This window comes from Talpa occidentalis, unplaced genomic scaffold, assembly GCF_014898055.3.
Source record: "Talpa occidentalis isolate TD23 unplaced genomic scaffold, MPIMG_talOcc4v2.1 talOcc4.14, whole genome shotgun sequence".
NCBI classification, from domain to species: Eukaryota; Metazoa; Chordata; class Mammalia; order Eulipotyphla; family Talpidae; genus Talpa; species Talpa occidentalis.
Genome location: NW_023601433.1, coordinates 85,932,288 through 85,960,237, shown reverse-complemented (window position 1 = coordinate 85,960,237; position 27,950 = coordinate 85,932,288). Strand labels below are relative to the sequence as shown.

Sequence of the window (27,950 nt, the reverse complement as noted above, 5' to 3'; positions counted from 1 at the left end):
CCAAAAAAATAAGAGTCTATAAAGGGCTTCCATTCCGATCAACCCAACACCGTTACTGTACAAAAAACAGTTTTATTAGTTAATTACCCCAGATGCACCTCTATTCATGCTCTCAGTCACACCTGCTTCTCAGATCTGGCCCAGGCTCATAGGCAAGTTACCAGATTCGCAAATAGAAAATTGTTCTGCAAAATAGCTACTGTCAGCTTAAGGCATTACTAACATTGCAGAAGGAAGCAAGGTTACTCAGGGAAGTCTGGACAGCTCAGGATTATTTCTGGGAACAGGAAACCTCCTCTGAAAGGGTGGGCCTATACTGCTGTCCAACTTGGGAGATGACTCTCCCCCTCTAAATGACAGGTCACTCCTTTAAACCCATCCACAACATTACAGACAACACACTGTCTATTCCTCGAGCTTTCAGATATAGAAATCAGTTATATAGAAAAAGCACTCGGTCCCAGAAGCCCTGGCATGTCCACAGACCTCCAGAGTGCTCACTGAGTCTTCCCTGGCTGGAGCAGGGGAGGACAGAGATATATAGGTTGGTCAGGCTCAGTTTTTAAAAATGAAGTCATTACTAGAAATACGGAGCAAGGGGCAGAAACCCCTGCTGCAATCACATGCTGAAATCATTGTCCTCCCAGAGAGCGGGCTCCTACAGGTTCCTTGAGTCCATGGGAAGTGCTCAGAGCAGGGCTGGCCAGTGTGGCCACGGAGCTGCCACCTGCCTCACTGCATGCCGAACCACTGCTCCTGGTCAGCCCACTGAGCCGCCTCACTGTCGCTGCCCTCCAGGTCCCCTTCTTCCCCACTCCCTTCCATGTCGTCCACATCCTCCTCCTGAGTGGCATCCGTGGGACTCTCCTCCTTCTCCATCTTCTGCATCCCCTCTAGAGACTTCTGGTCATTGGGGTCCAAACTAGGGGACAACAAAACAAAGGAGAGGCCTGAATCTCTGCCTTGCTTCTCGCTGGCTGATGTGTCATCTCCCTGGCACAGCAGTGAAATGACCACCCAGGCACAGAGACACTGCTAACGCCTGGCCCTCCAAACCAGTCCAGGTCGACAAGCTGGTTGAGGGAGTGCACAGCTAGAAGTGAAAAAAAGATGTCTTTTCCTAACAGAGTTCAGTTTGAGTTTTCTCTATGTATTTCTTAAACCTTTTCATACTTATTACCTCCAGCATTCTGCAAGAGGCAGCAACTAGATGACACAAATTCAAATGTAATTTCCTATAGTACTGGGTCTTCAAATTATAAGATTACTAAAAAAATACCTATTTTCTGTGACTAAAACTCTTCCATGTTCTTGTGATATAATCAAACACAAAGCATTTCAGTAGTCAGCCAAAAATATTAGGCCATGGGCAGACTGTCAACCTCTAGGTTAGACCCAAGGACCCAAGGTTACTCCTGCCTAGGTATTTAGCAGCTAAGAGTCATTACATGTGCCGAAATTTCCACAGTTCAGAGGCTCCAGGACAATTTATTTACTTGGCTCCTAAGCAATCTTTCCCTTTGCCTTTGTGATCATCACCTAGGCCAGCAGAGGTCCAATCTCTAGGAAATTCCGCCTCTGATGAAAGCTTGGTACTTTATTTTTTCACTTGCTTGTGGGCTTCCAAAAAGCAGGTAAGTGTGTTGAATCCTATTACTACTTACATAACTGCAGATTGATTTATAACTTCTCTGAAATGTTCCAAACAGTTCTCACCCAAACCCAGGACTCCCGCCCTCTGCACTCCCACCTTGCCTTCTAGAGATGGCTATGAAAGTACTTTGCACATCTGACACTGAGCGCTCCCAGAGCTGCAGCATCCCCAGTGGTCCCTGAGATGCCAGGCACATGCGTGGGGCTCAACTGCTGAGTAAGTAATGGATGTGATCACACTTGATTAAAGACAGGCCTTCGCCATAACCTTACAGACACACAGACAACCCTCAAAGAAATCACTTCTGTAATAAGCAGGACGAATACCACTATTTATTCAGTATTTACTATGTATCAGGCACAGTGCTAAGAGCTTTACATGGAATAATCATTTTAATCCTCATTTAATACCTAATAAGGTAGATATAGACAAGAAAATTTGTTAGTAACTAGCCCAAGAGAACAGGTGGTGAAGGTAGTATTCAGATTTCAGATCTCAAGTTCTTAACTACTACAGTAAGTAGAAACATGGGAAAGTACTTACAATACTTTGATTTGAAAAAGCAGAATATAAAATATATACTACATATAACCCTATAAAAATATGTATATGTGTGGGCAAGGCCAGGAAGATGATCTGCACAAATGAAAACATGTTATAGTGGTGTGGGCTGGTTATGAGCGAAACCGTTCTTTAATATTAATATACTTAAAAAATTGTAGAAGTCATGAATTCACAAATAACTCTTCTACCAATACTACTATTACTCTGTTTTCAACCATGGGCACAGAGTGTGTGTCAAACATCCTCTGCGTAATTCCCTGCCTCCTCTTCCCCTCATTAACCTTCCCCCCATGGGAGGCTAAATGCCTACCTTAGTGCTATACTATACTGGTCCATTGCTTCCTGATACTCATTGACAGCTACAAGGAAATCTCCTAGGATCCGATGCAGGACACAGTCACTCTGATTAGCTAGTGCATTCCTCAGCAAAGCAATTCCATCTTCATATTTCTGTTCTCTGCCTGAAAAGAAAAAGACCCTTGTTTTCCTACTTACACAATACCTCAAGCCATAGACACAAGACCACAATAATAATCACAACCCAACAATCTATCTGTAGATATCTTCAAGACAGTGGTGTGGCAGGACATGAGATCAAATTCATCTGAATTCCTGTCCCATCAGGGAATCTTGTAGTTTGAGTTGTGATTTTTTTTTACAGGTACTCTTAATCTAAGTTCAAACGAAAAGTCAATATGCATTTTATGTGCCTTACTAGTCCAAACCCAAGAGTTCATCATCAATTTGAACTAAAAAAGTACTTAGGCCATAAGGAAGTCCTAAGAAAATCCATCCAAATGGGTAAAAACAATTCAAACTGGCTAACTCCAGACTATTCTGGACAACTAAACCTACACTGAAATGAGTGTTAATAGGTACCAACTGAGTATAGCTGGTTTAAAGCGGTCACTGCAAATCCAAACAGGTCTAAGCCAGTTTACAAGTGGTTATGCTAAATACAAACCAATTCTACAGGCTCGGACCTTCTGCAAAAGGCACACACCTGTCTGGTCACCTGTAACCAGCTGGGACAGGAGAATCCAACCGAGATCAGATTTAAACAATTCAACAATCGGCAGGTAAATAAATAAGATACACTTACTAAGTAGTTCTGCTTTTTTCACCACGGCCTTAATGTAATCCGGCCTTTGGGTCAAGGCTTTATCTAATAAAGTTTTGGCTTTCTCCTGTGTCACTGGGTCTTCCAGACAAACAGTGGCTAAAAGGGTAAGGGTCTGTGCATTTGCTCCTAGAGTTTTATAAACGTTGTTAGCCATTACCATTGCTTCACGAATACTGTTGGAAGCTAAGTAACATTCGATGAGACCTGGGGGAAAAAAAAAAAAAAAACAACCACAGAAAGTTCAACCACATTACCACTCCGAACCGTTCTTCCCCTCCGACAGCCTTCAAATCACAAACCTTCACAGTTTCAGACAAAGGGCAGGTTGGGGAAAACTCCGATGGTGAGATTAGACTAAAGGACATGCTGACGGAACAGCTACAGAGTGCTTCTCCCCAGAGCACTTGGCGCATGTGGAAAGAGCCTACACTGCAAAAGCGCCTTTAGTTAGTGAAGGAAACAAACATGCATAAGTACACTGAGCACGTAGGCAGCCCCACTGAATGTTAGAGGAACAAATGTGACACTAATCATTAGTTGAAACAGTTGAAGATATTTCCAACAAAAGGTTTCACTGCCTCTTAACAAGATAGTGCCCCATGGGGACACTTCAAGTAGAGTCAACTCTTCACTCCAAGAAGTTGAGAACAGAGGAAGTACTTTTGGCACAAAGCACTCATCAAAACAGAAAAACAGCTTAAACCCCAAACCCACACAATCCCTGGCAGATTTTCTCTGCATACTCCTCCACCCTAGCAGCATTTATAACATTTGTGCACATTATACCACACATTATGGTTACTTAACCAGAAATTACCTAACTTTTAGGGGCAACGTGTTGGGTTAAGAACAGGGTAGTTTGGGGCCTCCCCTGGTGGCACAGCGGTTAAGCGCTGGGCTGCAAGGCTGCCCGCAGCCTCTGCAGCGCCGGTTTGTTCCCCAGCCACTGGCAAGGGTCCCACAAAGAAGGGAAAAAAAAAAAAAAGAACAGGGTAGACTGCAATCACTTACTAAGTTGTTTTACTTCCCTGTTAAAGTCCCACTGGAACTTCAGCAGGAAATAGAAAGAATGTACCAGACTAATTCAGGGTCTCCACTAAGAAAGGGAGCTCTGCTGGAGGTTGCAAAAAGCACCACAGGGCATAAACAGTCACCCTGATCAAAATCTCCAAGGAGTAGTATGCGTGAAGGCAGCCCATCAAGAGTCAGTGGCCAGGTGGTGAACATCCTCTGTCCCCAGCAACTCTAACCATCCTTTCATGCAAGCACTAAGGTAAAGGAGCTCTTTAACCAGCACTCCTGGGCACCCCTGAAGACAGGGACACAGCAGAATGGAATTAGAGTGATAAAAGCAGCTGGGAGGATAGAGGTTTGTTTTAGGATCATGAATTTAATCTGTAGGGCCTCCCTGGTGGTGCAAGGGGCTAAGCACTGCACTATGAAGCCATCCGCAGCCTCTGCAGCACGATTTTGATACCTGGCCTCCCAAGGAGCTACCACAAGGTGCAGCAGACCTCTCCTGTCTCCCCGCTGCTCCCCTCAGCAGTGTATTTCAGTCAGTCTGCCTGATCTGTTCCCTACTGCATCTGGAGAATCCTCTCACCCCCCACCCCCAAACCTCTGGCCTATACCCCAGTTCTTGTATGCATAAATAAATCTTAAAAAAAAAAAAAGAATTTAATCTGTAACCAAAGAGTTTGGCTTCCTGGGGTTTCTTTAAGAACAAAATCATAAGCACAATTCTCTGGCTATTTAAGCATATTTGTTCTTTATCCCAACTTCCAAATTTTATTTCTCAATTTTGAACTCATCTTCCTGTTAAGAGCAAATCACTCCTAGACTCCTGGGTTTATTTTTAAATTCTTATAAAAATATGCTTTGGAGGAACTGCATCTTTTGAGATCTATTTTAATGTCTGTGACTGAGTCACCAAATGTTGTCAAAGCCCACATAACTCCTCTGAACTCCTAGGGTCAGTTCACATGAACTTAAAATATTACGTAACAAAACAAAAGTTTGACCCTAATCATGCCCAATCTGGAGGTCAGAATGAACTAACCAGTTCCCACAATCAACACTGTCGGGTGACTATGAAGTTACTTTGTGAGTATTATCTCTGGCCCAAGGTGAAGACAACTGTGAAGAACAGACACAACCAAGCTATCACATACAGTGCTGGCACAGCACTCACATTAATGAGTGGGCCACTTCTGAGAAACAAACAGGAAAAGGGCAAAAGCACTAACCCAACTACTCCCTTACCCCCCCCCCCATAATAAAAAATGAGAAAAATGGATTTTGAAGGTATGGGTGAAAATTTCAGCAAAAGCTCTAAATGAATCTCAAAGGACTATTGCCATGGCTCTCAAATGTGTTTGCACACCGCCACTCCCTGGAATCTTAAATCTTGTGCATATCTCCCTACCCCATATATTCTGATGTAAACAGCACTGGAGTGATGTGGCATCAGGATTTTTAGAAGTCCCCCCAGGGGAGTTTCACATACAACAATGTGTGAGAACCGTGTTGTCATCCACATAGGTCTACGCTATTTTTTTATCTTACCTTCATAACAATCTAAGCGACAAGGGGCAAGCCGAATAGCCTCCCGAAAGTGGATTATTGCTTCTTGAACTCTGCCCATGTTCCTAAGTGCGGCTCCCTTGAGCAGCAAAGCCTGAACACTATTACTGTTCAGCTGAATGGCCTTGGCTCCTAAATAGAGCGCCCGGGAGTAGCGTTTGCTATAGAAACTATGACACCTGGAGGAAAAATAAAAAATAACCAAAAGTTATGTGAGGAAACGCTAAAGAAAACTTAATCAAAAAATCAAAGGCCCTCTATATGATCTTTACTACAAACCACACTAACACCTTTAGCCTAAGAAATGAGTAGGGAAAAAAACACCTAAATATTTATTTTTATGGGGGGAAATCTTGATATGGGAGGGAAAATTATAGATGAGAACCTGGTCATCTGGGAATGCTGTCAGATGACAGACATTGAGAGAATTTGGAAAGTCAGGTCGATAACCAGCAGCATATCTGGTTTCCCAGCAGCAGGTCCAGTGAGGAATGTAATAGTCACTATCTCAGTTAATATTCACCCCAAGAGGCAAGGATAGTATCCTCATTTTCCAAATGAGAAAAACAAAACAGAGAGGTAAATAATGATGTTTCCAAGTCAAAGGCCACGATTTGAGTCCAGGTGTGATTATCTTGTGAACCTGTACTTTCACTCCACAGTCTCTTCAGGAGACACCACAAGCTCCTGAAGAACCAGAGAGAGAGAACGCTCACGCATACCCAGAGACCACCCAGGGTTCTGCGTGCTGATCAGAAATGTTGAAGAGGCGGCAGCCGAGGTTCTCCACATCCTCCAGCCGCCCTTCTCGGGCTAGGAGGTAGCCATATACGTCCATTCCTAGAAAGAAAGAGGCTTCTGAAACAAAGCAGCAGGGGTCCTTTACAAAAGGGCACAACCGCTGCCAGAGCCCACACAGAGACCCCAGCTCCCACATGGTGTCAGCCCTTTCCGCCAGAATCCCCAGCTTCCTGAAAAATGACCACTAAAAAGACAAAACAAGTACAAAAATTTAAAAGGCAAAGGAGTCAAAGGACCTACCTCATAAAATGAAAGCCTGTTATTTTCAGGAACTGTTTGTCCCTACATCCTCTGGCATGAGATACAGCTGTCCAAACTCTTAACCAGAAAAGGCCCAAAAAAGGCATCAAATAAGTTCTCTTCTAAGCAATCTAGGCAGTCAGGAGTACTCACTTAATATACCAGTCAGTCTCAGAAAATGTTGGCCGACTCCAGAAAAAGCACCTATTTCTCTCTGGAATCTAGTTCATTTTTAAGCTCGCTCACTTGCTCGCTTGCTCTCACTCCACAAATCTTTATTCTCATCCCTGCTCTATAAAAAGGGCCCGATGCTTGCTGTCACCCATCTCCTATCACCATTTCCCCTCCACCCTTTGTTATCCCTTCACCCCATGATTCCCAGGAAAAGGGCTCTCAAGCCAAGATTACTGCAACATTCCCTGTTGGCCCCTGCGCAGGTCTGAGCTTCCAACTTCAAGTAGCCAACTGCTATTCTATCAGTATTTCTAAAACACCTTTTTCATCATGAACATGGAGAGCTAGGAAAGAGAAATAAACATGGGGCAGGAGGGAGACCTTGGGCAAATAAATTCATCTTTCTGGATCTCACTCATCCACATGCTTGCAAAGAATGCTCTCTCCCACTCTGTCTTTCTTATGGCTGAATGAGTCTGTAAAACTATTTATTGTCACAAGGCCCTATTTTTCTGGTAGTCTTTTTTGGGCCTTTATAAGCAGATGTTAGCCTATCTGGCCTTATTTCCCACTATTTCTGAGCACGTTTTTCACTCACTGTCAGTTGCCCAACAGTCAGCCTTTGAAAGTCCCTATGGTATATCCCTTCAGCTGCAATCTTCTTTCCAACCAGATGATTTTCCCCCTAATTACTTCTTTTGATCACTTATCCCTTCCTTACACTCTGCTCACTTACTTCCTTTTAACTATACTAAGTCACAGTAAAATTAAATCCCTTAAAAGGATGCAATGTTTCTGGGAATGCCATTAAAATTTTCAGTCAGGGGCTCCCCCGGTGGCGCAGGAGGTTGAGCGCAGCACTGTAAAGCTGTCCGCAGCCTCTGCAGTATGAGTTCGATCCCCACCGGCCGGCGAGATACCTACATGGTGTGGCAAACCTCTCCTGTCTCCCCCACTGCTCCCCTCAGCAGATTATTTCAGTCAGTCTGCCTGTTCTGTTCCCTGCTCTGTCTCTGATGAATCCTCTCACCCTCCTGCACATCTGGCCTATACCCCGGTTCTTGTATGCATAAATAAATATTTAAAAAATTTTTTTTCAGCCAGGCTTGTAAATTTATCAATCATAAGGAAAGGCTATGACTGCTCTTAAAAGAAGCCAAATAATGATCTGTGGAGAGATGACACTTCAAGTAAAAACAACTGCTCAAAATGGAATTGCCCAAGTGTTACAGACAGGTGTCAGGACTTACAAAAAGGTAAAAGACTACTCTTACAAATTTTATAAATATTTCACTTAAAAAAAAAAAAAAAAGGTTATCTGGGCCTCCCTGGTGGCACAAGGGGTTAAGCACCACACTATGAAGCTATTTGCAGCCTCTGCAGCACAAGTTGAATCCCTGGGCCGGCCAAGGAGCTACCCACATGGCATAGCAGACCTCTCCTGTCTCACCTGCTGCTCCCCTCAGCAGTGTGTTTCAATCAATCTGCCTGTTCTGTTGTCCACTCTGTCTCTGGTGAGTCCTCTCACCCCCCACATCTTTGGCCTATACCCCAGCTCTTGTATACATAAATAAATATATCTTTAAAAAAAACAAAAAAAACAAGGGTTTCAGAGGATTATGCTACCTTTTCTATCTTCTCTGATCAGCCCTCTTCAGCCACTTCCACCCTACCCCAAGGATGACTTACCTTTTATCAGATAAGGATCCAACATCTGTGCCTGTTCAAACTTCAATACAGAGTTTTTACTGTCTCCAGCTCTGAAGTACAGATCTGCTAAACTTCCCAGTAGATCCACATTATCTCGCAATAAGGACTTTTTCTCTAGTGAACTTTAAAATATTAAACATTGAAACTTACAATCTATTATAAATCTTCTTAGTTGTTGAATCTAGGTGTCGGGTATATAGGTATTTTCTTTTGTGTATTTATACAACTTTTATAATAAAAAAGCGAAATGTGCACACTAGATTTCATTTTCTAAGCTTATTATTTTAAAGGGTTATCTAGAATAGAATAGCAAATGTATAGAATAAAGCAGAAATCTCTCTTATTACACGGAAAGAGCTTTCTGGTGGCAGTCTTTCAGAGGACCACACACTCTCATATGATGTTAAAAGTTACCTCATTCACAAAAAGCAGCTACTGAACCAAATGACTCTGCATAACAAAAGCCCCAGTCTCTTGTCTTTGGAAGATGCTTGACTAGAAAGAAAGCCTCAATCCTAAGGCGCCACCCCAGGTCTGACTCTGCAATAAACTAAATAAACTCTGGGCTGCCCCAAAAAGATATTCTTCCAGGTTCAAGTATGATACCTGAAGGCATTCTGCTTTGCAAGGGTTACTACTTTTCCAAGTATAGAGCTGAACTTAGTCCAAGTTTACATTTAACATTTATTACATTTGGGACTGTCCAGTATCTTAAGAGACTAACGAAGCCCATAGACAACTGGCTGCAACACCAAGAGATAAGACTCTCATTTTTCTGTTTTGCTAATTTATATACATCAGACATCTGTACAGGAAAAGGCCCCAAGAATGATGAATTAATTTTATGGCTCTCACCAGATGGTATTGATTGCTCTTGAGTTGTCCCCAGTGTGCACAAAAGCATATGCTTTAATCCACACAGAAAGCCAATCCAAGTTAGGCACAGTCTGGATCACATTCATTGTCATGGATGCCACTTCTGCACCTTTTACAGAAAGGGACAGCAAACCTAATGCAACAGAAATAGGAGACAGAAGGTGAGGCTTAGCATCCTACTTCAACAATTCAAGAAGTGACAAGCTACTATTTCCTTGGGTTACAGGGCCACGCTGTATCTAGTCTAAGCAACCAAAATTTAGTATTTCTCAATCAATGAAAGATGGTAATGCACTGAATCACTCTCGAGAGCTGAGGCATGGGCAACTTTAAAAAGAATAATGTTCTTTTGGGCCTCCCTGGTGGTGCAGTGGTTGAGCGCTTGGCTGCGAAGCTGCCCGCAGCCTCTGCAGTGCCGGTTCGATCCCCGGCCACCGGGTGAGGGTCCCACACAGCGTGCAGACCTCTCCTGCCGCCCGCTGCTCCCCTCAGCAGTGTACTTCATCAGTCTGCCTGCTCTGCTCTCCGCTCTGACTCCGGTTAATTCTCTCGCCCTCCCGCGCTTCTGACTATACCCAGTGCTTGTATAAATAAATAAATCTTTAAGAAAAAAAAAAAAAAATACATTCTTTTAATATAACCAATGTTGAGAATTACTATCTTAGAGAGTAAACTCTCCATGAAAATAGGCAGAGAATAATCTGTACCAAGAATGGCATCAAGGGCTAATGGACACTGCCTCAGCACTTCCTTATAACTGGTAACAGAAGGGCGCTCCTGACCAGCCTTCTTATACAGGTTTGCCAGCATCATGTTTATCTGTAACAAACAAAGACAATACGATAAATGTATTTTGCAAAGAAAATAGCTCCGCAGAGATAATTACTACCCTTTGCTTTTCCTAGGTCCTCCCATTTCTAAGAGGAAAGTCCACTTACTTTCTATTTACTTGTAGAAATTTTACAGAATTTTAATTACCTTGATTCTTGACCTTAAAAAAGATGAGGATTTCACATAGCTAATTAAGAAAAAACACATGAATTCTCCATAAAAGGAAACAATAGATACAGAAGTAAAATACTTGGCTTCTCTCTGATAGTCTAGCTACTAGACTCTAGCTTTTTTTTTTTTAAAGATTTATTTTTATACAAGTTGGGGTACAGGTCAGAGGCGCGGGAGGGTGAAAGGATTCACCAGAGACAGAGCAGGGAACAGAACAGCAGACGGACCGAAATACACTGCTGAGGGGAGCAGCGGTTGAGACAGGAGAGGTCTGCCGTGCCATGTGGGTATCTCCCTGGCTGGCAGGGAATCGAGCATGCACTGTGGAGGCTGCGGACAGCTTCACAGCGCTGCGCTCAACCTGCTGTGTCACCGCCACCGGGGAGGCCCTAGACTCAGCCTTTCTAATGCTTAAAGTTTGAACCCATAGACACTATTTTACTTATCAAAACAATGCTACAAAAACCAAACTGACTGATCTCCACAGGTGACAATGATCCAGAGACTAGCAGTACTACTTAAATCCAGTGGGTGCATTTTTAGCACAATTCAAATCTGTAAGTCAGTAAAGCTCTAGTAAAACAATTGTCCCTAAAAAGCAACAGGAACAATTTGAAAAAACCTAAAATTTCCAGACAATACAAAAGTTAAAGGAAGGGATAAATGATCTTATACAAAGAGAAAAACACAACATTCCAATTTAAAATTAACACATCTTACATGCAACACAATGTTTGCAAAATCATTAGCCTAAGGAAGCAGTTAACATATGGCACAGAAGAAAAAACACCAATCCCTAACCTCTTCAATTTTTTGTAGGTTTGTGTACCAGGTTGGCATACTTGATATTTACTTAAAAGAGGAACTCTGAAGATGAAAGAACTCTGTTCCAAATATGGACTTAGAATATAATAGACAATCTAGTACGGCAATAATCCAAACACTGAAATAACAAAACCCTAAATATAAAACTTTTTTTACTGGACCTCAGATTTCCCATTTTAGGCCATGTTGAAAATGCAAAGAAGGTACTTAAAGGAAAACTCCAGTATTAGTGATAACACTTGAAAAGAACATTAAGTTTAAATTCAAGATTTTTTCTTGACTGTTATTAACAAAGTATGACTGGCACCATCTGTCTCAACAAATATTAAAGTTCTTTTTAATCTACCTGTCACTTTGAAATAGTGAGTTTGAGTACTAACAAGAAAATCAATTGTTTTTAAGACAGATCCTTACTCCAGTACATCATAAATCCACAATCCACCAGTTATAAGCACAGCAAGCGTCATTTTCTAAAATCTCCGTAAGTTGTACGTTGGTATATTTACTGTGAAAAGTCAAAGATTTACCAAGATATAATAATCTCACACCGGAATTTTCCTTTAAAATGTGAAGGAATGTGTGGCAGTGTTTACCAACATTAATAGACGTTCATTTAAATGTATTGTGACTCACTTTCTTGTCCTTTACAGACTGAGAAGCCAGTTAACTCCCTAACAGACAAGAAAGAAAAACTGTAAATACGATAGGTTTATGTTTGTTTGGTTTTTTTAAATATTTTTTATTTTAACATTTATCATTTTTTACATTTTTTTAGACAGTATTTGCCTCCCCTCACCCCCTCAGATTAAGTTATAGGCTTATGTTTGAACCACACATCTTGTTTGCCCCTGGCTACAACAGTTCTACAGAGTGAAAGTTACATACTCCTGACAAATGTGGAGTCCTATAGACCCACATCAGATAATGGTTGTAAACACCAAATTGTTGGATACCACAATGCTGAGCTGAGCTTCTATGCCATTATCATTTTCCAAAATGTCCCCAACCTCAAGTTATTAAAGGGGGAATTATATATTTTTAGTAAGATCATGTTATATTTTCAATAAATAACAGCCATCATTAAAAATTTATAACCAAGGGCCTTCCTGGTGGTGCAAGGGGTTAAGCACCCCATTATGAAGCAATCTGCAGCCTCTGCAGCACAAGTTCAATCTCCAGCTGGCCAGAGAGAAACCCACATGGCAAAGTAAACCTCTCCTGTCTCACCCGCTGCTTCCCTCAGCAGTGTATTTCAGTCAGTCTGCCTTTTCTGTTCCCCGCTCTGTCTCTGGTGAATCCTTTCACCCCCTGCATCTCTGGCCTGTATTCCAGCTCTTGTATGCATAAATAAATCTTAAAAAAAAAATTGTAACTGGGCCTCCCTGGTGGCACAGGAGATAATGTCTTCACGCTATCAAGCTATCGCCAGCCACTGCAGTATGATTCTATTCCTGGCCAGGGAGCTAACCCACATGGTGCAGCAGACCTCTCCTCTCTCGCCAGCTGCTCCCCTCAGCAGTATATTTCAGTAGCTATGCCTGTTCTGCTCCCCACTCTGGCCTAGACCCCAGTTCTTGTATGCATAGATAAAAATAAATCTTTAAAAAAGAAATACCAAAGAATAAGCACTTGTGTTCTCCAGCTACCATTTCCATCAGCTGTATTATCAGGGCCTCATAAATAAGTTACTCATCTATCTCTTTGAGCCCCTACACTCTTAACAGGAGAACAAAGAGAATTAGAGTCAAAAGTAAAAGATGGACTCTCCACTGCATGGAGGAAAAGGTCAGAAGGACCTGGGAGGAGGAAAATATGAAGTAAATTGTTATTTCAACTTACTTTGGGAGTTCTCTGTCTTGAAGGGATCCCATCAAGTATAGCAATGGCATCTTTATCTTGTTTTAGCATGGTGTAACACTCAGCCATTTTGTATTTCACTTCAATTTCAGAAGGAAGACACTAAGAGGCAATGAAAACATCTATTCAAAATATTACTTCAACAGTATGGCAGTTCTTCATAATAAAGAGAGTTAACATATGACCCAGCAATTCTGCTCCTACATATATATAGCCAAGAGAAGTGAAAAGTATGTTCACACGAATGTCACGCTCACAGAAGCATTTTAATAGCAAAAATGGAAAGAATCCAAATGTCCAACAACTAGTAAAATGCAGTATATCCATATAATGGATTCAGCAATAAAAAAGAATGAAGGATTCATGCTATAACATAAATCAACCTTAAAAACACATTAAAAAAAGAAAAAAAGAGCCAGACACGAAAGGGTACATACTTTATGTACATTCATATGAAATGTCCAGAATAGTTAAATCCTGAGACAGAAACGTTAGTGATTCCCAGGGCCTGGGGAGATAACAAAGGGTCCCTTTCTAGGGTGATGAAAATGTTCTGTAATTAGTGGTGATGACTGCATGATTTGTGAATATGCCAAAACCCAGTGAACTGTGAATTTTATGGCATGCAAATTATACCTCAATCTTTAAAAATTCTTTTGAATATAAAATGTATTCTATTCATATGAAAGAGTCAGCATGGTGACTGGCATATTGAATGCTCAAAATGCACTTCTAAGAGTGATCCTATTTGGATATGACTTCCATTCAGTGTCAGAAAAACAAAATCCTAGTAATTGCCTCTCTAATAAAAACAACAAAAAATTTTACATAAAGAGAAATAAAAATCCAGACTTTTAAGAAAAAACAGCTACATTATTTTTTTTCAGTGTGGAAAGATACAAAGCAGAATAAACATGACTTAAAATTTCACCCCCAGTTCACTCTACTGACTTTCCAATTAAATGTAAGATAAAGACAGATTCAAAGTTAAAAGTTCCCCTCCCCCTAAAGTTTTCCACCATTTACTAATTTCCTTCTCAAACACAGTATCTTTAATGCATGTTAACCATATATATTTTAGGCATATACACACGCGCGCGCGCGCACACACACACACACACACACACACACACACACACACACACACCCCCTTTTGAGCAAAAGAAAGCATGGAAAACACTGCTTCATTTTTTTTAAATTAACACACACATTTCTTTCCAAATCAGCACATATTATCACTCTCATTTTTTATTTCAATAGTTCCATCTTAAAAAATCTTTTTAAAGAAATATTATTTGGGCCTCCCCTGGTGGCGCAGGTGGCTGAACGCCATGCTGTGAAGCTGTCTGCAGCCTCTGCAGTGCTGGTTCAATCCTGGACGGCCGCAAGGGTCCCCCATGGTGCGGCAGACCTCTCCTGTCTCGCCCGCTGCTCCCCTCAGCAGTGTCTTGGGTCTGTCTTCCTGTTCTGCCCCCAGCTCTGTCTCTGCTGAATCCTCTCACCCTCTGCGCATCTGGCCTGTACCCCCGGTTCTTGTATAAATAAATCAATCTTTAAAAATATATATTTATTATTCATGCATGTAAGAACCTGGGTATAGGCTAGAGGAGTGGGGGTGAGAGGATTCACCAGAGACAGAGTGGGGAACAGAACATGCAGATCTACTGAAATACACTGCTGAGGGGAGCAGCAGGTGAGTCAGGAGAGGCCTGCTGCGCCGTGTGAGTCCCTGGCTGGGGATCAACTCGTGCTGCAGTGGCTGCAGACTGCTTCATAGTGCTGCGTCTTAACCCCCTGTGCCACCAGGGAGGCCCCCTTAAAAAATCTTATGGATAGGGCCACCCCAGTGGTGCAGCAGGTTGAGCATAGCGCTGTGAAGTTGTCTGCAGCCTCTAAAGCGCAGGTTCGATTCCCGGCCAGCCGGAGAGATTCCCACATGGCGCAGCAGACCTCTCCTGTCCCTCCCGCTGTTCCCCTCAGCAGTGCTTTCGGTCTGTCTGCCTGTTCTGCTCCCCACTCTGTCTCTGGTGAATCTTCTCACCCTCCCGCACCTCTGGCCTGTACCCCAGCTACTGTATAAATAAAAAGTAAATCTTAAAAAAAAAAAAAAAAAAACTTATGGCTATACTGTAATTTAACTAGACCCTACCAATGAACACTTTTGCTTCTAGTTCCTTCTCATTATAAACAATGCTGCAATAAGCAGCCTTAGTGACAGACTCTGCAAATCTTTTTTTTTTTTTTTTTTTTTTAATTTTCTTACATCACTGTTAATTTTTGGACAGTATTTGATTTCTCCCTCAGGGTTAGTACCCAACAGTTCTCGCACCACAGCACCCATGATCCATCTCCTCTGCCCCTTATGCTCTGCCTTCCCGTTTTGACCCCTCTCCAATCCCTTGCTGTATATCCGACAGCTATGGTCAAATTTGCAAGTTTTGTCTTTTTCCTAACCCTTTGTTTGGTTTCTCCATATTCTACACGTAAGTGAAACCATCTGTAAACCTTTGTGAGTCTACCATTAGGGTTAATTTCTAGCAATGAGATGATTCAGTCAAATGGTGAAATGAAAATATTTTCCATTAATTTATTTCATTATTAAGCAATCTAAATAGGCCAGAATTCCTAGATTATTTCCCATAATTTTCTCTAGGTATTTAGCCCTAATAACTGAGTTACATTTTAAAAGTTTTACTTTATTTAACATTACACAAACACTTTAAATTTTGAGTTCTGTTTCTATAAAAGGAGGAACATATGACTTTACTTAGAAGCTAAGTAGACCATGCTTAATTCCATTTATGGATTCATCCACGGAGTGAATTCTACTTTGTCCTTTATGCTTGGCTGGATGCAATCTTACATCTAAGTGGTTTTTCCATCTTTGTTTCTCCAGAAGGTTCCCCTTTAAAACTACTTTTTATTATACCATCTTCTATAGTTTTACAGTAAATACTTTCAATCTCTCTCTTGCCCTCTGAAAATGAAAAAAAAAATCATCATATTTCACTCTCCAATTACCTGGCTCTGTGGAGTAGATGTAGAATTTCCAGTTGAAGGTCTCACTTTTGAAGTTTTACTTAGCGCTTTCTTCTGCTGTAAAGCCATGGTATATTTACTCACAGCGTTCCGATACTCCTTATCATGAAAGAGTGAGTCTGCATGATACACCAAAAGCTGGTACTTCTGAGACGGGGAGAATAACTCACTAGAAAACAAACAGAATACACTGCTTACATTGGTTATTTTGAAATGTTAGCCCAAACTGAATGTCCACAAAGCCTGGCACAAAGCCTTGATAGTTAACAAAAAAGTCAATGTAGATACCTTAAGTGGTAGTCCCTAATACAAGAGGCATTCGAGTTACTCTTTACACTAATATGGTCAAGACATCCAGAAAATTGCCTTAAATTATTCTGTTTATTTCTTTGCTTACTATAAAAGCAACTTCTAAGTCAAATTCAAAACTACAGAGCTATATAAAGTGCAATGTAATACATCTTTTCCTTCCTTTTTTTAAGACAAGCCTTAATAATTTGGTATCTAGTTATCCAAACTCTCTTATGTTACCATCAATTTTTAGGACGCCATATAGACAATGAAGAGCAATCACAATGGCTTGCTAATATTACCAAAAAAGAGTTGAAGAACACTAGCAAAAGACAAACCTCACCACTTTGAATCCTTTTTAGGAAAGGCCGTAAAAAAGGGATGGAAGGAAATGGAACTTCCAATATTGAAGAAAATGGGGATATTAAAATACAGAATAAGTCAATGGGATAAAACCTTTTATGAAAGGTTTTTTTCACTTTACATACAAAAGCAAATATCTCTAACATCTAGAAGAATTTTTTTTTTTAAGATTTATTTATTTATACAAGCACTGGGTACAGTCAGAAGCGCGGGAAGGTGAGAGAATTCACCAGAGCCAGAGCAGGGAACAGAACAGGCAGACTGACGAAATACACTGCTGAGGGGAGCAGAGGGCATGGCAGGAGAGGTCTTCGCGCCATGTGGCCAGGGATCAAACTGAAGAATTTTTATCTTCTTGAGTCTCAGGAGTTTAAGAACAGTGCAGAGGAACAGATTTTTTTCAGAACTTTTTCTTTAACCTCGAGTATTGCTCAAACATTATTAGCTGCCTAGAAGCTGGTCATTCTTAATGAGAAACTCCTGTTTTTAACCTTTAATTCCACCCACCCATCCTGCTACTTCCAAGAATAATTTTCTTTGATAGGTAAAAGCTGTAACTGCTTTGACAGTCATTGTCAAAGTACTCCGTAGGCAGTTAATTTCTCAATGAAGATATACTCAAAAATAGATCTCTTAGATTAGTAGCTGCCAGGAGCTAGAGAAAATGGGATTAAAGAGTGACTACTAATATACAGGTTTTTTGTTTTTTTTGCAGTGGGAGGGAGGAGGAAGTAATGAAAATTTTCTGGAATTAGTGGTGATGGTTGCACAACTGTGAATATACTTAAATGCACAGAAATGAATTTTTTAAAAGGGTAAATTCTATGGCATGTAAATTTTATCTTAACAGAAAAAAAAATTTTAAATGTATAGGTAAGTTAAGCATTGGGGATAAAGTTACAAAAGAAATTCAAAGATTAGGGGGCCTCTCTGGTGGTGCAGGGTTAAAGAAGCTATCGCCAGCACAAGTTTGATATCAATCCGGCCAGTCAGGGAGCAACCCACATGTGACTGTGCAGGTGCCTCTCTTTCTTTCTCCTTTACCTAATAAACCTGTCCTTAAAATAAACACATACATCCTGAAACTAGAAAAGTGCCAGTTTAAACTAACTCAAAGAATGATGAACTAATTCAACCTACAGGATCAAACTGCTTTTAACAATCTGATGATGTAACACTTTGGAGAACCAAAAGTACTCCTAGTGGTGGAAACTGTACCTTTATAAATTACTCAGAACTAAGTGAAAAGCTTCAGAATAAACAAAAAAGGCTGACAGAGACCAGAGATCCCAACTGTCAACACTAAGTAGATGGTGACAAAACAATGGGTCTCTCAAGCAGCAAAGTCCAAAAGCACACTAAGGGAATAGAAATAGGGAGCAGTGGCTGCACAGCAGGAACTTTAGGGGACTTTCCTTTCTGACCTAGACAGTTGCTGTAACAGGCCACATGCAAATGGGTCCATCATAGAAGATTCAACTACCATTTCATTGAGAGTCAGTAGATAGTGGTGAGTCAGAATGGAGAGTCAAAAGGACCAAGGTGCAGGCATCTGGCTCCTCCACTCACTAGTCTTGTGAACTTGGATTCAGGGAGTCCCTGAGGCTGTATGCACTTCCTTAGCACAATCAAGAAACGTGTGTGCTTACTGCACATAGGCACTGTGCTGATTCCACTGTGTGCTAAGAGTGATGAAGGCTATAAAACAGGGCTAAAGGATAGGACACCTGGGGTAAGGGCAATTCTGATGGTCAGAGAAGAGTTCTTTAGGAGGGCTATTTGAGCTGAATCCTGAACCAGGAGGTAGCTCTGTGGTGAGGCTTCCAAGACGATCAGCACTTCAAAGGCCCAGCGCTGAGAGCGAGCCTGGTGTGTTCAAGTGACAGAAATAACCAGGGAGGATAGAGAACTATGAGCATAGTCTTCGAGATGGAGTCCGGGAGAGAAACGTGGCCTCCGAGGCCCTGGAGAGAATGCTCAACGGAAGCACAAAGGGGGATTTAAGCAGGGAGGCGACAAGCACTCAAGGAAGGAAACTGCTGTCTTCACCCGTCATAAGACTGCAGAGGGCGGCTCTGAAAACACGAAAGGCGCCACTCCCACCCCTCAATGCAACTCCCGCTTCCACGGGCTCGCCAAGGCGAGAAAGTGGACTCTCCTGACACACTCAAGGGGAAAAATAAGCCTCAGCTGTGGGACAAGTCAGGGGGCTGGGCTTCTCTGGGATGCGGCGATCGAGAAAACATTTTTCCAGAAGAGGCCAGGAAAAGGCAGCCCACCGACGGGACAGTCACTCTGCTCGGTGCACCGGGGCCTCACGAAACCGTCGCCAGGGTCGTCCCCAGAGACGTCGCCTTCCATTTCTCCAAGTCGCCGCTCCCCACATCCCCCCGCCGGGAGCTCACCCCAGCGCCCGGCACAAAGCCCGGCACAAAGGGAAGTCAGCCCCGACACTCCTTTCTGGCCCGTGGTCGCGCCTTCCCGCCAGGCCCGGCTCCCTTCAGCCCTAGCTCCCACAACGGCGCCGCGTTTTCCTCAGCCCAGGCCGCTCCCCGCCTCAACTCACGGGTTGTTATTACTCATGGTAAGTAACAGGCTGCTGAGGAGCCGCACGTTGGAGTGCAGCCCCGCGGCCGCCATGTCCCGCACATGGTCTATCACATTCATCCTGCCCAGCGAGGCCGCGGGCGGCGGCGAGAGCGGCGTGAAAAGCCGGTACAAGCTGAAAGGAGGCTCCAAAATGGCGGCCTCGCGGGGTCCATCGGGGCCACAAGCGGCCCCGCCCCCAGGAACATAGGCAGCTACTAAAATGCCTGAGTCATTTTTAAAAATCTGTTTCTTACCCCATGTCCCTTGCGAGGTGAAATATTGGTTTGTGGTTTTTGTCTTTGTTTGCTGTTTGTTTTAGCAGGAGTTACATCATCTTTCTAAGATTCAAACTTTCAGCGTTTACAATGGGTGGGGAACCGAAGGCACCCAAGTGTGAATACATGCTTAATTGAAGTGAGAACCCGCAGGGGAAATTGTCTCCTGAACTAATAAAAATGTATGGACATTTGCCAGAAATAAGAAAGCAGGGGGTGAAGCCCCACTGGAACGAATAATTTGATTAGGCGCCAGGGGCAGCCCCAGCCGCTCTTTCAGTCGCGCATGCGCCGCAGACGGAAGCGCCACGCCCCCGCCGCGGGTCCTGCGTGCGTCGCGGCGAGCCCGCCTTCCCGCCCCGGAGACGCGGCTTCCGGGGGAAGCGTCCCGCTCGCCTGCGCACCGGCTCGTGAGTTCAGGGGTAGTCAGGGTTAGGTTGGGGTTTTAGCCGTTCTAATATGTGTGTAGGCGTACCTTATTGTTTCAATTTGCAATTCCCTAATGACATATGATGAGCATCTTTTTTTTAATTTAAAGATTTATTTTATGCAGACAAGAGCTGGGGTACAGGCCAGATGTGTGGGGGGGTGAGAGGACTCACCAGAGGCAGAGTGGGGAGCAGAACAGGCAGACTGACTGAAGTACACTGCTGAGGGGAGCAGGGGGCGAGACAGGAGAGGTCTGCTGCACCATGTGGTTTCTCCCTGGCTGGCCGGGGATCGAACTCGTTCTGCATTGGCTGCGGACAGCTTCATAGGTTGCCTCTTAACCCCTTGCGCCACCAGAGAGGCCCTCTTCTTTTTCTTAATGTCGAGTTCTAAGAGATCTTTGCATCTTTGTCAAATGCATGTTTCGCAAATATTTTTCTCCCACTCTGACTTCTTACGCTCTTGGCAGCCTCCTCTTTTAAGATAAAAATTACTTTAAGTAATGACCCTAAAATGAACTGACTATGATAACAACCAGGAAAGAAACATAGTGAAAATATTATTTTAGTAAACCCCAGCAAATGTCGGTAAATTTAAGGAAAAAATAAAACTGACATCACAGTACAAAACCGTTATGGATTAGTACTTCTAATCACATTAGAGTGTTAAAAAAGAAAAACTTTTGGGCCTCCCTGGTGATGCAAAGGGTTAAGCATCAGCACTACAAGGCTCTAGGCAGCCACTGCAGCATGAGTTCCATACCCGGGAGGTGATGCAAAAGGTCCAGCATACCGCTCCTGTCTCCCTGGCTGTTCCCCTCAGTAGTGTATGTCAGTGGAGCCACCTATTCTGGTCCCCATTGTGTTTCTGGTGAATCCTCTCACCCCAGCACCTCTGGCCTGTACCCAGCGCTTGTATGCATAGATACATTTTTTTTTAAATAAAAAACTGTTATCCTACATATTGGATTAGCAAAGAAATGACTGATACACAGTTTCTGGTTTTGATCCTTAAATTCAGCAAACTTATCAATGACTGAGCATCTTTGCATATTCATGCTCAATGGGTAATATGAACAGATTTGTCCACTTTCGTAGTACAGCCATGAAAAAAACATGGAGGGTTGGTAAATTCATACTACATATGCAAGAAGCCAATCTGATTCCAACTATATGACATTCTGGAAAAGATAAAACTGGGGACAATTAAATGGCTGCCAGCAGCTATGGGGGAGGGAATAATAGGCAAATAACAATGTTTAGGGAAATGAAACTATTCTATGATATTATGGTGGTGAGAACACATCATTATACATTTTTGTACCCACAGGATGTACTAGAACAACCTAACTTAAACTAGGGGCTTTGAGTTATAATGTGTCTATGTCTTCATCTATTGTAACAAAGCTGTCACATGGGTTCAAGATGTTGATGATAGGAGAGGGAGGCGGTGCATGTGTTGAGCAGGCAGTAGATGAGAACTCTACTTCCCACTCAGTTTTGCATTAAAATGGATCTGAAAAGTAAAGTTTAAAAAAGAGAGACTTGGTCCTCCCTGGTCGCACAAGGGGTTAAGTACTGCACTGTGAAGCAATCCGCAGACTCTGCAGAATGAGTTAGATCCTGGCCAATCAGGGAGCAACTCACATGGTGCAGCAGACCTCTCCTGTCTTGCCCTGCTGCTCCCCTCAGCAGTGTATTTCAGTCAGTCTGCCTGTTCAGTTCCCCACTCTGTGTCTGATGAATCCTCTCACCCCCTGCATCTCTGGCTGTACCCTGGCTCTTGTATGCATAAATAAATAAATAAATCTTTAAAAATAAAAAGACACTTGCTCTGGGTGTCAAACATGGTAGGTGCACACTGTCTCAAATGCACTTAGAATAATGACTGGCACACAATAAACAGTATATAAATATTTTCTATTATGCTTCTTTCTACATATGAAATATTTCATAATTAAAACCACATCTAATAAAAGCCTAAAAGTGGAAACAATTCAAGTGTTCACCAGCTGTTCACTATATAAGCCAAAATGTGTAATACTATTCAGTACAAAAAAAATACCAAAGTAAATAAAACATAAAAAATAGAACAAAGTACTGATAATAACTTGGATGAGTCTCAAAAACATGGTAAAAAATAAAATTATGTGAGGTGAAGGAAATCCAATTAAAAAGTCCATTTATATGACATATCTAGACAGAATAGTAGATTTGTGGTTACATGGAGCTAAGATGGGAATCAGGAGTGACTGCAACTGAATTGGAGGGATCTTTTTTTTTTTTTTTTTTGACCACAATCTTCTGGACAATGGAGGGATCTTTTTTGGATTGATGGAAATATTCTAAAACAGGGTTGTGATGATCATTAAGTATGAAATCACTGAATTACATTTTATGGCTCAAGAAAGCTGTTAAAAACTAAACATGCAGGGGGCCTCCCTGGTGGCGCAAGGGGCTAAGTCTCAGCACTATGAAGCTGTCTGCAGCACAAATTTGAAACTTGTCCAGGGAGCTACCCACATGGTACAGCAGACCTCTCCTGTCTCCCCAATGCTCCCCTCAGCAGTGGATTTCAGTAGATCTACCTGTTCTGTTCCCCACTGTCTCTGGTGAATCCTCTCACCCTCTCCCCCAACCTCTGACCTACACCCCAGTACGTATAAAGTAAATCTTTTTAAAAAAGGCAACTAAACATCCATCTATAAGCCACATGATAGTGAATCACCGTCTTACCTTCTCCATACTATACCATAAATGTAAAATGTAGTTAGGTTCATATCTGGATTGACATCTTACTGCAAAGTCACATATGCACTGGTCCTGGAATAAATCAATCTCAGACTCAGGATCAACATTTCTATTTGAAATTGCCATACCTTCTCCTAAAAAGTGATTCCTCTCTTCTCTAATCTCATGATTCTCTGAATGCAAATTATAGTTTGGACAATTTGTTTGATAATGAATGGCCTCAATGTCTTGTGTGCCTCTCCTCCATATTTAAATCTGCTGTTGTTAATTTTTCTCTACTCATAAACCTTGTTGCATGAGCAGGTAGAGTGGGTGGGACACTTCTTCAAATTCCTGACAGTCCTACTACTTCCACCTAGGTGACGTGAGAGGTTATTTTGCTTTATTCTTTGTCTCATGGGTGAAGAAATTGAGGCCCTGGGATGGTAATTGATGTGAGCAGATACACAGCTGCTTGTGAACCTTTAGGCAAGCCACTTAGGTGGAGAATGACGTGGTGTGTTGAAGCAGATGCATTAGGGGAACAATTTATAAGTGTAAATATTCTGTTCCACTTAAGTTCATTTCTAAACGTCCTGCAGTCTCCTACGAATGAAAATCTTTCCCAGCTGCATTAGACATTTTTCTTAGATCTGTCTTTTGTACGAGGGGAAAGATACAACACTTGTAAATTATTCTAAGGGAAATATTATTTAACATCCCTTAAGTGTCTCCTGGCAGGGATAGCCTCATCAGTGGAAAAGTAACTTCAGGATAAAGAATTTGTCCTCAACTGCTATAATTAATATGGTCATCTTCCCAAATGATCTTCCTTTTTAAATTAATTAATTAATTTTGAAGATTTCTTCATTTATTTATACAAGCACTGGGTACAGTCAGAGGCACAGGAGGGTGAGAGAATTCACCAGAGCAAAAGCGGAGAGTAGAACAGGCAGAGTGATGAAATACACTGCTAAGGGGAGCAGCGGGCGGCAAGAGGTCTGTGTGCCATGTTGTGGGACCCTCGCCCTGTGGCCGGAGATCGAACTAGCGCTGCAGAGACTGCCGGCAGCTTCGCAACCCAGCGCTCAACCGCTGCGCCACCGGGGAGGCCCTTTTTATTTATTTTTTTAAGATTTCTTTTATTTATACAAGAGCTGGGGTGCAGGCCAAAGGCGCGGGAGGGTGAGAGGATTCACCAGAGACAGAGTGGGGAACAGAACAGGCAGACTAATGAAATACACTGCTGAGGGGAGCACTGGGCGAGACAGGAGAGGTCTGCTCTCCATGTGGGTTGCTCCGAGGCCGGCGGGGATTGAACCGGTGCTGCAGAGGCTGTGGACAGCTTCACAATGCTGCGCTCAACCACCTGTACCACTGGGGAGGCCCAGATCTTCCTTTTTTTAGCTTAAAAAAAAAAAAGAAAGGCAGGCCTCCCCGGTGGCGCGGCGGGTTGAGTGCAGCGCTGTGAAGCTGCCCTCAGCCTCTGCAGTGCAGGTTCGATTCCCATCCAGCCAGGGAGATTCCCACCTGGCTTGGCAGACCTCTCCTGTCTCGCCTGCTGCTCCCCCCAGCAGTGTATTTCAATCAATCTGCCTGTTCTGTTCCCCACTCTGTCTCTGGTGAATGCTCTCACCATCCTGTGCTTCTGGCCTGTATAAAAATAAATAAATCTTTATTTAAAAAAAAAAAAAGGCAAGACAACATATTCTGGAGTTCCAAGATGTCCAGATTGGCATTTTCTTTGTGAGATGGTCAGACAAGGAAGACCGGAGAAACTCTCATTCAGACACAAATGCAAAACCCATGAAATATTTTTTTGAGATTTAAAAAAAAAAAAAAATAGGTGAATGCATATATTCACCCACATTTATTTAGAAAAACTGGGGTACAGGCCAGGGGTGTGAGGGGTGAGTGAATTCACCAGAGACAGATTGGGGAGCACAACAGGCGGAACTGCACTGAACTACATTGCTGAGGGGAGCAGTGGGCAAGATGAGAGGTCTGCTGCGCTATATGTGGGTTAGCTCCCTGACCAGGATCAAACTCAGGCCATAAAAGTGATAGCACTGAGACCTAACCCCTAGGCCACCAGGGAGGCCCTCAAGTCTTTATTTCTGTTGCTGATCTTTCACATATATTCCTGTTTGCCAGTTGGATATCACACAGGCAATCAGCTACCCCCTCAAACTCAGTGTGCTCAGAATGAAACTCATCTCCAACTTCATATTACTAGAAATTTACTTAGGATAATCCCAGTTCATGCCTTTGGTCCCAGCATTATTCATGACATCATGTATGTTTGAGAATGCAGATAACAGATTATATTGTCACTCAGCTTATTTCCATCTAACGCACTGCTGTTTTCCATGTCAAGTAGACTCAAAACCTCAACCTAACCTTCAACTGCTAAGTCTACTTGCAGTGGAACCTTCTTTTAGAAGACGCAAATCTCTCCCCTTATTTTTACATTCCCAGTAAGCCCTGCTGATCCCTTACCTTGGACTGCTAATACAGCTTCTTACTTGCTGGTATCTTTCCCATAGCTTTATATCTGTAAAGAGGTAGTTTTATCCTTTTGCCCTTCTACTTGACAATTTATGTGTAATAATCCAATAAAAATTTACTAAGTTTATTTTTTTTGAGATATACTTATGTATACAAGAATTGGGGTACAGGCCAGAGGTACAGGGGGTGAGAGGATTCACCAGAGACAGAGTGGGAAACATAACAGGCAGATTGACTGAAGTACACTGCTGAGGGGAGCAGCAGGCGAGCCAGAAGAGGTCTGCTGCACCATGTGGGTAGCTCCCTGGCTCAGGATTGAACTCATGCTGCAGTGGCTACGAATAGCTTCATAGGTTGCGTCTTAACCCCTTGCGCCACCAGGGAGGCCCTCACTAGGTTTTTACTATGTGAGAAGCACTCTGTCTTGGCCTTCAGAAAACCTCATTGATTCAATATATTCAATATGTATTTGGTTACTTACTGTATGCACATCCAGTAATGTAGCATTGGGGCTAACATGATGATAAATGTGGCTGATGGCCATGTGAAGGAAAAAAAAAATCTCGGAAAAAAAAAAAAGAAAAACTCGGGCCTCCCTAGTGGCGCAGCGGTTGAGCACTGGGTTGCGAAGCTGCCCGCAGCCTCTGCAGCGCCGGTTTGATCCCAGGCTGCTCCCCGGCCACCGGAGGAGGGTCCCACATGGCATGCAGGCCTCTCCTGCCGCCCACTGCTCCCCTCAGCAGTGTACTTTGGTCCTTCTGCCTGCTCTGCTCCCCGCTCTGGCTCTGGTGAATTCTCTCACCCTCCCATGCTTCTGACTGTACCCAGTGCTTATATAAATAAATAATAAATAAATAAATGAATGAATAAATTTAAAAAATAAATAAAAATAAATAAATAAATATCTTTAAAAAAAAAAAAAAAGAAAAACTCGAATAGTTAAGACAGGCAGATGATGATTCAGAGAGACGTGTCTAGAGTCTTGGGATGAAATAGCAGGTTAGTGGTTTTTTTTTTTTAAAGTGCTGTGAGAATCGGGAACATGGATATTTGCACACCTATCTTCATTACAGTATTGTTCACAATTGCTAAAGGAATAGGAACAGCTCAGCAAGGGGTGCATTGATAAACAAAATGGGGTGTACCCCTAAGATGGGATTGTTTCAGCTATAAAGAGGAATGAAGGGGCCTCCCCGGTGGCGTAGCGGTTGAGTGCTGGGTTGTGAAGCTGCCCGCAGCCTCTGCAGCGCCAGTTCGATCCCCTGCCGCCGGCGAGGGTCCCACATGGCGCACAGACCTCTCCTGCCACCCGCTGCTCCCCTCAGCAGTGTATTTCGTCACTCTGCCTGTTCTGTTCCCCGTTCTGGCTCTGGTGAGTTCTCTCACCCTCCCGCGCTTCTGACTGTACCCAGTGCTTGTATAAATAAATAAATTTTTAAAATAAATAAAGAGGAATGAAGTTCTGAGACAAGTCACATGAACGAACACCCAGAACATTATGCTAAGTCAAGGTCAGTAGCAAAAGGACAAGTGTTGCAAGGTTCCCCTTTGAAGAAATGGAACAGGCAAACTCAGAAAGTAGATGAGTGGAGTTGGAGGAGGAGGATGGGAGTTTTGTTTAATAGGGACAGAGTTTCTGTTTGGGGTAATGAAAAACCACTATTTTGGAAACAGTGGTGATAGTTTTACATTGTGTGTGGAGTGAATGCATTCACCATGGAAAATATGTAAAAACTAATAATGCAACATGCTAATGGCCATTGAATTTTATTCTTTAAATGGGTGAATTATGTATGAATTGAATCTCATTACAGGTGCTTTTAGAAAAGCATGAACATCACACACAGAAACTGGAATAACTTGGGAATCAAAAAAGGCAGGAAAAGCATTGGTTGCACGGGTCGGTTCTCAGGGTAATGGGGAAAGTAGAATGGGAGTGTGAGGATTGTCTCGTCCTTGCCTGACTAATAAAATACAGTTTAAAGTTCTAAGTTCGGGCCTCCCCTGGTGACGCAGTCGGTTGAGCACAGCGCTGTGAAGCTGTCCGCAGCCTCTGCATCGCTGGTTCGATCCCGGCCCGCCGGTTAGGGTCCCACATGGCCCGGCAGACCTCTCCTGTCTCGCCTGCTGCCCTCCTCAGCAGTGTATTTCGTCAGTCTGCCTGTTCTGCTCCCTGCTCTGTCTCGGGTGAATCCTCTCACACTCCCGCGGATCTGACCTGTACCCCGGTTCTTGTATAAATAAATAAATAAATCTTTAAAAAAAATAATAAAGTTCTAAGTTCGACCCTGGTTCTCAGAACCGTGAGGTGTCACTCA

The 27,950-nt window shown here is 42.8% G+C and overlaps 1 protein-coding gene across 1 annotated transcript; it reads right to left on the bottom strand.

Moving 5' to 3' along the window:
- Positions 1 to 52: 52 nt before the first annotated feature.
- Positions 53 to 19,871, bottom strand: ANAPC7 (anaphase promoting complex subunit 7). Its single transcript, XM_037511192.1, has 11 exons — positions 19,669 to 19,871; positions 16,431 to 16,617; positions 13,392 to 13,511; positions 10,433 to 10,544; positions 9,705 to 9,858; positions 8,829 to 8,971; positions 6,647 to 6,764; positions 5,907 to 6,103; positions 3,321 to 3,545; positions 2,529 to 2,679; positions 53 to 922 (listed from the first exon to the last, which is right to left on the bottom strand). The coding sequence occupies exons 1-11, from the start codon at positions 19,767 to 19,769 to the stop codon at positions 733 to 735; spliced, it is 1,698 nt and encodes a 565-aa protein (XP_037367089.1). The 5' UTR covers positions 19,770 to 19,871; the 3' UTR covers positions 53 to 732.
- Between the last annotated feature and the right edge of the window lie 8,079 nt (positions 19,872 to 27,950).